The 12,009-nt window shown below is 40.2% G+C and overlaps 1 protein-coding gene across 2 annotated transcripts in view; it reads right to left on the bottom strand.

Moving 5' to 3' along the window:
* TTLL9 (tubulin tyrosine ligase like 9) overlaps positions 1–12,009 on the bottom strand; it is a 44,851-nt gene that overhangs the window by 10,892 nt on the left and 21,950 nt on the right. For both annotated transcript variants that reach the window (XM_031954119.1, XM_031954120.1), the window contains 4 exons: positions 9,684–9,752; positions 8,873–8,963; positions 3,288–3,328; positions 2,627–2,714 (listed from right to left, as the gene is read on the bottom strand). In XM_031954119.1, the coding sequence (XP_031809979.1) occupies positions 2,627–2,714; positions 3,288–3,328; positions 8,873–8,963; positions 9,684–9,752 (289 nt within the window). The remainder of the gene's footprint in view (positions 1–2,626; positions 2,715–3,287; positions 3,329–8,872; positions 8,964–9,683; positions 9,753–12,009) is intronic.

Below are 12,009 nucleotides of genomic sequence, written 5' to 3' on the forward strand. Positions count from 1 at the left end.
TTCTTAACCATTCATTCCTTGATTTATTCATTCATAATATAATTAGATTTTAGCAAAGTATTTCACAAAGTACTTAAAGTTATGCTTGTGGACAAAATGGAAGATAATAGTACTGTTAGGAGTGTGAGAGGGAGGTGATAGTACTATTAGGAGGAAAATTGAATGGATAGGAGTCATTCCAATTGAATGATTGGACTCTGGATCAATGTTACCTAAGAAAGAAAGCCTTAGTGGAAAAATTCATGGATTGTCTGTAGAGTGTCACAGACAGTGGGGGAGCTCTTGGGTGAGGTATAAGACCCTTCAGCCCAGAGGGAACCTGCTGACAGTGTCTGGTTCGGCTCCCCATCTCCCCTAAGGGCTCTAGGCCTTCCTGAGAAGTCAGGGGGCTGTGACAACCTATGTGGAGATTGAAGCAGAGTGATACTAGGTGGCAAAATATGTATAATGGCAAGTTGTTTATGTGGTCCCACGTGTACAGTATATAGCACATGCCCAGTGTTTTTGTTACTTAAATGTATGAGGGTATAAAAAGGGAAAAGAACTGGGAATAAATGAACTCCATATTTCCACCACCCACAGGAGTCCTGCCTCATCACTTCTTCATTAAGACAGTATATTTTAATCACCCCAGCTTGGGGGCTCTAAAAAGCAGGACCCAACATTTGTCCTTGGCCTTGTTCTACTCATTATTTGTATTAATGACTTGGAGGAAGGCATCCCATTTGATGGTCAAATTTGCAGAAGATGATAGCTAAAACACTGGATGACAAAATACAAATCCAGAAATTCCTCTGTAGGTTATGACAATGAACCAAATTAATTAATAGGGATAAATAAATGTGAAGTTCTACCCTTGAGTCCAAATAATCAACTTCAAGAATATAGAATGAGGAGCTTCTGTCAAAACAATATTCTTATGAAAGAGATCTGGTGGCTTTAGTGAGCCACTAGATCAATATGTAATACTAGTGTGACAAAGCAGTAAAGAGAACAAATACTATACTATATTTCATTTAAAAGGTAACAGAACAAGGAAGGTAATAATTCCCCATGTTGTTTCTTTTAGACTAGATTTAAACCTCAAAAGACATAAAAAAACCTTTCCAGAGAAAAAATGGTAACTAACATAGGTGATAGAATTCTCAAATGTTCCATACAAGGATGATGAAGGGATGTCTAGCCTAAAGAAAAGATAACTTGATTGAGGACATAATCACTGTTTTGCATCAAAGGAAAGAACTAGGAACATCAAGTGGAAGTTGGAGAGGCAGATTTGGTTCAATTAGAGCTGTCCCAAACTGGATGGGGAGTGTAAGGAAATAATGGTCTCTCAGTCATTTCAATTCTACAAACATTAAATATGATAAGCATTGTTTTAGGTGCCAGAAGTCTCTAGGCAGAGGCTGGGCAATCTCAAAGATATCATAGAACAGATTCTCGGTCTTGGATTAGATGGCTCCTGAGATCTGTCTAGGAAACTCTGAGATACTCTGATTTTGTGACCTTGGGGATGGGAAGAGGCTCATGGACTAAAATTTAAATGAGGAAAAGGAAAGAACACAGGCCAAGGAACACAGGGAATGGCAGAAAGTTGTCTGGGAGAAAATTCACCAGTCTACTACACCCAATTCTAATTTCTCTCCTGAACACCAATGTTGCAACTCTAATGGTCTGCTTCTACAGCCCTACCCCTGAGATTCCTCTGGCACCTTCAACTCAAGATGGCTAAAATAGAAATCATCATTTTCCCCCCTAAATTCTTCTTCCAAACTTCCCTATTTCTGGTAAGGGCACTTTAATCTTCCCAATCACTTGGGTTCATAATCGCAGAGTTATCTGTGATTCTGCCATCTCCAATAGAGAATCTTTCATATACAATCAGTTGTTAGGTATTTTCTTATTCAACACCTTCACAATATCTCTAGCATCCATCCCATTCTCTCTACTCATAGAGAGTAGGCCATCATCTGGCCTTAAGTTTGAACCACTGTAATGGAGTCTCCATGTAGTCTTCCTATTTCTAGTCTTCCCTCTCTAAGCCATTTCCCACATACTTGAAAAGATGAACTTCCCATGATACAGGTCTAGCAATATCTACTATGCAAAAAAAGCCTTCCAAGGCTCTCTATTACTCCTATGATAAATCAACCTTCTCAAGTCTGGTGTCTAAGGCCTCCAGAAAACCTGGTTGTAACCTATATTTCTAGCTTTATTTCATATCATTCCATCTCTATTGCAGCAAATCAGCCCTCAAGGAATGTTGAATTCTCCAAACTCAGAATTTCATTCCCAACCTGTAATTGCATAAGCCATCTCAGATATGTGGGTTCATTTGCACAAATCCACCCTTTCCTACCTCCATGCCCAGAATATATTCTCTCATATCTACCTCTCAGAATTTTTGAAGGTTCAGTTCATACATCATCTTCCCTATGAAACTTTTTTTCATCCTTTCTCCCCCTAGTTGTTAATATTCTCTCTTCAATTTTTGAATTTACTTGTGTGCATACATATATCCATAGTAGAACATAAGCTTCTTGAGGACAAGGCCTCTGTCTTTGTCATAGTACTGCTGATACTCAGTGTTCCAAACAGGTACTTAACCAGTATTTGTTGAGGATACAGTGATCATCAATACTGCTCAGTGTGAAGCGGGTGTTGGAGAATCGAACAAAACCATCTCGATATAACCAGGCCCGAAGGGGGAGGTACTGTTGAAGAGAAAAGAAGTCAGAAAGAGAGAGGAAGACACAGGAAGGCAAGAGAAGGATTGAGGGAAGAGAGGGAAGGAAGAATGGAGAGACACAGAACAGATGAAGAGAAGAGACAGTTGAGGAGAGATAGGAGAAGAAAAGACAGTGAAGGAAGGAGAGGAAAACAGTTGGGATGAAGAGAATGGAAGAGACAAGATAAAGAGAAATAATGTAGAAGAGAGTATCAGAGAATGATGGAAAGTGGAAGAAGGAAGAGAGTGGGTGGCAGAAGAATGGAGAGAAGGAAAGATACCAGAGAAGAAAGCATGGAGGAAGAAACAGGGAGACTTGGAGCAAATAGAGGCAAAGGTGAGGGAGCAAAGAAAGGGGAGCCAGATTTCAGGTCAGAGAAAATTTTGATCCCATTACCTGGAAAATTTAAGAATGTGCCCTCCAGCTTTTCAACTTACTTCCTTAGTTTACAATAAAACTGGACAAGAAAGTTCATGCTGGTCACCAGGCCTGATCCCCAAACTCCTACACCATCCTACTCACCACCTCCTACAGCAGCCAATGAATTCAGTTACTTACAGACATCACCAGGACATACACTCGCAGGTCAAATTTGCGCCCTATGGAGCAGAGAATTAATGTTAGGCATATGTCACCTTTTTTATTCCATCCCCATCCCAAGCCAGTTAGTGTCACACAGAGAGCTTGTTATGTTGTACCCCCTAGCCCAAGTCAGTTGGCTCACAAGTATGATACCCTTCTCACAATGACACTGGAATAGCAGATATGGATGGTTCACTATCCCCCTTGCCACTGCTAAAGACACAACTCAAAGCACAAATACTACTGACACATGACTTCTTGTTTATATTTCTTTTAAAATTAGTTTCAATTATTAGTGCCATACTGTATTATTCTTTTGCCCAGTGGATGAAGTTAGGATCTCAGAAAAAAGAACCTCAGGCAGGAGTCAGGTCACCAACCAGGGTGTGCCTTGTGCTCCTATCACATAAGGTTGCACCATTGATTGGTTTGGCTTAACTATTTTTCTTGTTAGAAGGGAGGACTCATTGGGAATGGGGGTGAGTATATCTGGAAAGAACTGCAATGAAAAAACAAAAGACCTTTTTTCAACTAATTTTTTAAAAATATTTTTTAATTTAAAATTTTAAAAATCAGATAAAATTGTATCTAGGGGGAAAAAAGAAATCTGGCAACCAACTTACTCCTGATGTAATCAACGCAGAAGAGTACACAGACCTACAGAAGCAACAGGAAAAAGTAATCCTACCCTCCAAGAAGACAAGATAATTGATTCTCCATGAGGACAATGCAAAAATTGAGGTTTGTTCCACAGTAGGAGCTTAATAAAGTTTATTGTTGTTAGCGCCAGGAGCTACCTCAGTGAAAGAGTAACACACAGAGAACTCACACTTCCAATCAATTCCATTTAATTCAACAAACAATCCATCTGTGTGCTCCAAGCTGGAGAGACAAAGAGACAAAGACAAGCTGACCCAATCTCTTTTCTTAAAGAGCTTACATTCTACTAGCATAAGACTGACAGAAACTGGGAAGAGAAGGCAAGTTACTTCCTTGGGGCATACCAATAACATGTTCCCAAATATGCACCCAGCAAAAAACAACCTCTAAAAATAACTTTGAGGATAGATTACTGTAAGCAGCCCCTTAGAACAAGGGTTCTTAACTAGAGTGCCATAGATTGCTCTTAGGGGGACCTGTGAACTTGAATGAGAAAAAAATATCACACCTTTATTTTCTCTAACCTCTAACTGAACTTTGGAGTTTTCTCCAATTTTTAATTCTGAATTGCTATTCAACTCCACATAGGCCTTTTAAATAGGGAGAAGGGGAGGAATGGGGGGGGAATCTCAAAGTCAAAATTAAAAAAATATGTTTTACATGTAATTGGGGAAAAATTATTTTTAAAAGAATTTCAATTGTTTATTTTAAAAACCATCATACTGAGAAGGGGTAAATGACACAAAAAAGGTTAAGAACTACTCTTGAGAGGAGAGAGAGAGAGAGAGAGAGAGAGACATAATCAGAGAGACAGAGACAGAGAGGCAGAGACAGAGAAATACAGACAGACAGAGAGAGACAGACAGAGACAGAGAAAGACAGAAAGAGAGAGAGAGACAAAGGGAGAGAAAGAGACACAGAGACAGAGAAAAACAGACAGAGACAGACAGAGACAGAGAAAGAGAGAGAAAGAGAAAGAGCCAGAGTCTGAGAAAGACAGAGAGAGAGAAAGAGAGAGACAGAGAGAGAGAAAGAGAGAGACAGAGAAAGACTAAGAAAGAGAGAGAGAGAGAGAAAGAGAGAGAGAGAGAGAGAGAGAGAGAGAGGTGTTTCTTCAGAGTTACACAGAGGGCAGAGTCATAGCTAAGTCCCCATCTCAGCTCTTTGGAGACTAGTGCCCCTTCCACACAAGCAATACAACTAGTGTGACTAGAGATAGGTCTTCTTTTAAACAAGGGTTTGTCTCTGGCCTCTTATTTTCTTTTTTTAATTATTATAGCTTTTTATTGACAGAACATATGCCTGGGTAATTTTTTTACAACATTATCCCTTGCACTCACTTCTGTTCCAACTCTTCCCTTCCCTCCCTCCACCCCTTCCCCTAGATGGCAGGCAGTCTTATACATGTTAAAGTATATCTTAAATACAATATGTATGTACATATTTGTACAGTTCTCTCGTTGCACAAAAAGAATTGGATTCAGAAGGTAAAAATAACCTGGGAAAAAAAACAAAAATGCAAGTAGTCCACATTCATTTCCGTGTTCCTTCTCTGGGTGTAGCTGGTTCTGTTCATCATTGATCAATTGGAACTGAATTGGATCTTCTCATTGTCTGGCCTCTTATTTTCTTTAAAAAAAGTTTTATTGGTGCTATTTGTTTTAACATCACGTCATTCCTGGAAATAGACTTGCCACCCCCAATCTACTCCTCCAAACCTGGAATTAAACCTTTATTGTAACAAAGAAAAATAGTTGAAGGAAAACCTCTGCTACTATGTCTTAGCAGGACCATCAGGTAGCACTGGGTCCCAGTAAAAAAGAGAGGAAAAAAAGAGTAGCCCATTTCACAATGTTCTTCTGAACCTTTACTGGGTTCTGATCACTCAGCTCGTCATCATTTAAAGTACTCTTTTCATTTGCGTTATTGTCCTTGTGTGTATTGTTTCCCTAGTTCTACTGATTTCACTCTGAATCGGTTAGATCATATACATCTTCTAGGTGTCTCTGAATTCCTTCTATTCAGTACATTTTATTTTGCACAGTAATAATACATGATGTTTGTGATACCACAATTGGTGTAGCCACTGTACAAAATACTGCTATGAATATTTAAGCACGTATTTCTGGTTCTTTGACTTTCTTTGGGTATATGTCCAATAAGAGAATAGTTAAATCAAAGTGTATGAACTGTTGGATCACTTTTCTTGCATAATTTCAAACTGATACCCAGAGCACCTGTGTCCAGTCATCACTCTATGAATAGTAAACTACTGTGCCTGTCTTCTCACAGGTGTTCCATCCTTGGCTTCCATTTTTTTTTTTTTTTGGTCATCTTTGCCAGTTTGCAGGATGGAAGATAAAACTTCAGAGTAGCTTTAATTTGCATATTTTTGGTAAATGATTTGAATTGTTCTCCTTTGGCCATGTTTTGCATTTCTTCTTTTGAAAACTATTCATATTGACTGAAATTTATTAAGAATACAAGCCATTCTCCAAATGATAAATGGTCAAAGAATATGAATGGAAATTTTTCAGATGAAGAAATTAAAGCCATTTCTAGTCATATGAAAAGGTGCTCTAAATCATCATTGATGAGAGAAGTGCAAATTAAGACAACTCTCAGATTGGCTAAGATGACAGGAAAAGATGATGATGAATGTTGGAGGGGATGTGGGAAAAATGGGACCCTGGTACATCGTTGGTGGAATTGTGAATACATCTAGCCATTCTGGAGAGCAATTTGGAATTATACCCAAAGGGCTATCAAACTGGGCATATTCTTTGATCTAGCAGTGTTTCTACTGGGCTTATATCCCAAAGAGATTTTAAAGAAGGGAAAGGGACCTGTATGTGCAAGAATGTTTGTGGCAGCCCTCTTTGTAGTGGCCAGAAATTGGAAACTGAGTGGAAGCCCATCAATTGGAGAATGGCTGAATAAATTGTGGTATATGAATATTATGGAATATTGTTGTTCTGTAAGAAATGACCAACAGAATGATTTCAGAAAGGCCTGGAGAGACTTACATGAACTGATGCTGAGTGAAATGAGCAGGACTAGGAGATCATTATACACTTCAACAACAATACTATATGATGATCAATTCTGAGGGACGTGGCCATCTTCAGTAATGAGATGAACCAAATTAGTTCCAATAGAGAAGTAATGAATTGAACCAGCTACACCCAGAGAAAAAACTCTGGGAGATGACTTTGAACCACCACATAGAATTCCCAATCTCTCTACTTTTGTCTGCCTGCATTTTTGATTTCCTTCACAGGTTAATTATATACTATTTCAAAGTCCGATGCTTTTTGTACAGCAAAATAACTGATGGACATGTATACATATGTTGTATTTAATTTATACTTAAACATATTGGCTAACCTACCATCTGGGGGAAGGAGTGGGGGGGAGGGGGGAAGGAGGGTAAAATTGGAACAAAAGGTTTTGCAATTGTCAATGCTGAAAAATTACCCATGCATATATCTTGTAAATAAAAAGTCATAATATAATAAAAAAAGATTATTGTGGTATATGCTATAAAACATTGATTTAGGGTCAAACTGTGTCTGATTCTCATCAGGGCCCCTATAATTCTTTACTATCATTATCACTAAATGAATCTTCTGCACCAATATGATAAAATTTGGAGATTCTCAGAACTAAAGCTAAATATTTAGCTAAATATTTCTTCAGTCAAATGGAAAGAGCTTCACTTAAGAATTCCCCCCATTTCTAGCAGGAATGGGTCATATCCCTACTTTAAAAACCAACTCCACTGCTTGGAGAATCAAGGGCAAACTCTTCTGGCTGGCGTTCAAGGCCCTTGGTAGCCTTCTCTCCCTTGACCTCAAGCCAGGCTTCTCCTCAGCATCTCTTGCTCATGAAATGCTTGTCTTGATTCCTGTGCTTTTGATAACACTGTGCCATCCAGGAATGCCCTCCCCTCCTCTCCACCCATCTGATACCCACCAGGTTAAGCCATGGGAACCAAACTCATGTGAAAAACACTCAGGAAGTCTGTGGACTACATTCTCCAGATTAGCCTATTGTATGCCCTGGCACTCAGAATGAAGGGAGTCTTATTGTCGGCCCTCTGCCATAGCTGGACCACCCCTAGAACCCTATGTTCAGTTCTCTCTGCCACATTTCAGGAAGGCTCCTGACAAGCTGGTGAGTTTAGAGGAGAATGCCTGAGATAGGGAAGGAAACTCTGAATCTGGGTCACATGGTCAACATTTGAAGGAACTGAGGGTGTTGAACCTGGAGAAGAAAAGACCACAGTCTTTAATTATCTGTTTTCCACCATAGGGTAGGACATGTGAAACTCCTCTGGCTTGACTGCAAAGGGTAAAAAGCCAATTCTGGGCCACAACAGAGCTGCACAATTTCCTATCACTCGTTATGATAAAGCAAAGGCCAGATGGTATCTTGGGGATATTCTAGAAGGAATTCATGCATGATATAGGGAGCTGGACCAAATAAAATCTGAGGTTTCTTCCAACTCCAAGATTCAGAGGCTAAGACTCTGGCCAGCATATTCTTCCTCCATCTTTCCCTGAGTTTCATCTCACAAGTGACTTCTCCCTTCTCTGAGTTCCTATGGCCTTACTGTAAATCATCGATCTACTTGTTTTGCATGGAATTTTGGGAAACTTTGCATGTCTGTCTGCATTTTCTCTAAGAGAGGACAGAAATAGTGTGAGTTCTCTGAGGGTAGAAACTAGGCTTTAAACCAGTCTGTCTTTCGGGGAAGTCCTAGTACCAGGCTGGACACAGAATGGGTCCCCAGTAAATGTCTGTTTCTTGATTAGTCAGATTGACTGATTAGACAGATAGACTTGATTGACTGATTAGTCAGAGAGAATGGGGGGAGGGGGCACAGGGAGCCACTCTACCTCCTATCAAATAAGGATTCTCGATGTAACGTTGGGCTACATAGTTCTCCACCGGAATGTCATCTTTCTGGTCATCGGAGCGGCCCACATCCTGACAGACACAAAGCCCCAACTTCCGTTTTCTTCATGACCAGCACAAGCTAGAAGAGATATGACGGGGAGCTCCCTGTCCCAGCCCAGGCTTCCCTCTCCAGTCCACCTGCCCCTTGCCATTCTCCTTAAACACATGGCTTCCATGGGTTTGCTGGCATTCCTGTCTGGCTACAGCACTTGGCTGAGGGATTTCTTGGCAAGAGTGCCCTGTGTTGCCATGCTGGGAGTAAGGGGAACTCCTACACATATGGTGGCCCTCCTGTTCCTCCATGCCTCTGGCAATTGCCCTGGGATGCTAGGCCCTGCTGGCTTTAGTTTCCACTGGGTGGAAACCCTTAGAACCCCTTAGAAAGGGCCAAGAGGGCAGGTTTTCCAATATTAAGTCACAGGGTAGGAACTTTTGGAACTAACCACTGTAACCCCTTCATTTTACAGCAGGGAGGACTGAAACCCCTACAGGTGGAGTGATTTACCAAAGGTCACACAGGATGTCAATGGAAGAGTTGGGAACAATGGTAGTCCTCTGAGCTAGGTCATATTGTCCCCAGTAGCAAAAAATGAAAAATAAGCTGTCAGGGCCCCAGAGATGAAGGGAAAAATTGTAGAGCAAAAGACATAGTGGGTTCATCTCAAAGCTAGGAACTAAGGGGAGAAATGTCCTTTCATTTGGTGGGGAGCAAAGTTAGTGATAGGGGAGAAAGGAAGAAGAGAACTGTACCTTCCTCCAGTCCATTATGTCCTTGAGCTTCCGGAAAAGGAAAATGCCTTTTCCCTGGGACCTGGCCACCTGGAGTGGGGAAGAGGAGAGGAAAGCAAATAACAGAAAAGAGAATACTTGATTAAATCTTTAAGGAGAAAGGTGTGGGAACACATGCTCTATGTTGTACATGAGCATATCAATATGTATAAATGAGTGTGCAAACAGGATGTCTCAAAGGTCTTTGTGGCTGTAAACTTTAATAAAATAAAAAATTGTATGTATGTAGTACCAACCCTGCTTCCACCCTGGTTCCACAGTCATCCCAAGATGGCCCTGCCATCCTTATCATCACCCATAATTGCTGACCAACTGTCATTACCTAGCAGATAAGCTCAAGAACTCAAGTATCTCTCAGATCACTGGCTCTGATTCCAGTCTGATCTGAACATGCTATATGACAACTAGAGGAGCAATTCCGATAGGGAAGGTACCACGGCCTTCACTAACTGCTAACCCACAAACAAGTAGGCAGTCTAAGTGATTTGCCAAGGCACCCTCAGGGAGGGATATGCAGTATATTCCTGGCAAGTGTCACTCTCACAACTGCCATCCTGACCACTTTTGTTGTGGTGCAGCCGTTTTCAGTTGTGTAGATCTCGGTGTCTATTTGTGTTCTTCTTGGCAGAGATACTAGAGTGGTTTGCCATTTTCTTCCCTAGCTCATTTTTACAGCTGAGGAAACTGAGGCAGAGTTAAACGACTTGCCAAGGGTCACACAGTAAACATCTGCCTGATGCCAAATTTGAACTCAGGAAGATGAATCTTCCAGACTCCAACCTTGGCACTCTATCCATTGTACCACCTAGCTACCACTACAGTCTACATCTTGACCATCTCCCCTTAAAGCCCAATGAAACCAACTCAAGACTAAGCCCAAGAGTTCCAAGAACAATAATGTCACCCCAAACCACCAGTCTTGCTTCTAGTCTATCCCCTGTAGTCATTATTCAGGGAATCAATCCTTGTCAGATGTGACCTGAAAGCTGTTTCTGCAACCCTTGCCTCTTCAACAACCACAGCTTCTGAAGACCAAGAAAATAAAGTTTCTGTCACCAAAGTCCTGGCATTGTCACATGGTTCAGCATCAGAAATAGATGGGATTTATCAGTGAAAATGACATTAAAGAAAAGATTAAGATACTTTTTACTATATGGGATAGATCTCTGAAAGGGGGAGAGAGAGGGATACTGGGGAAAACAATGATGTTAAAAACAGAAAATATCAACAAAAACATATTTTAAAAAAGAATATATAGTACCATTTGATTTGCTGCTAAACCCTAAGGACCACAAGGCCTTTCAATTTGTGGCTGAAACTTTGAACATGAAGTTCTTGAGAGCAGATAGAAAGCACTTAAAATGCCTTTTCATTTATATGTGTGAACATATGTCTCAATGCACATCAGTGTATATGTATATATACATATATAGACAGACAGTTGGATAGATAGATTATATAAAATTTTATTCCACCTAGTTGGGAAGAATCACTCATTTAGTTTTTAGTTAATTCCTCCTCTTTCCAACCTGAGCCCACCTGTAATGCTGGTCAGGGATCCTAAGAAACTGGGCCTTGGACAAGCCTGGGCTCCTCACTTGAGTCAAATAAGCCTTTCTGTCCTTGCTTCCCTCCCTTAATACACTGCCATACAGAAAGTGCCCCTGAAACAGAAGCTATGATTAGCAGTCAATGCTCCATTACCCAAACAATACTCTATTCACTTCTAATGTCTTTGAAATTCATGACATGACTATTTTTAGCAATAGATTTACTGAATAAATTTACTTTTAAAATGTGCTCACAAAATATTTGTAGCAGCCCTTTTTGTAGTGGCAAAAACTGGAAACTGAGTGGACGCCCATAGGTTGGGGAATGGTTGAATAAGTTATGGAACATGAATGTAATGGAATATGATTGTTCTATAAGAAATGATCAGCAGGAAGATTTCAGAAAGGCCTGGAGAGACTTACATGAACTGATGCTGAGTGAAGTAAGTAAAACCAAGAGAACACTGTACACAGCAACAACAAAATTATATGATCAATTCTAATGGATTTGGCTCTTTTCAACAATGAGATGATTCAGGCCATTTCCAATAGACTTGTAATGGAGAAAACCATCTGCATCCAGAGAGAGGACTGTGGAAATTGAATGTGGATCACAACATATTATTTTCATCTTTTTTGTTGTTGTTTGCTTGCTTTTTTTTTTTTTTTCTCATTTTTTCCTTTTTGATCTGATTTTTTTTTGTGTGGCATGTTAAATGTGGAAATATGTTTAGAAG

The sequence above is a fragment of the Sarcophilus harrisii genome, chromosome 2 (assembly GCF_902635505.1).
Source record: "Sarcophilus harrisii chromosome 2, mSarHar1.11, whole genome shotgun sequence".
NCBI lineage: Eukaryota > Metazoa > Chordata > Mammalia > Dasyuromorphia > Dasyuridae > Sarcophilus > Sarcophilus harrisii.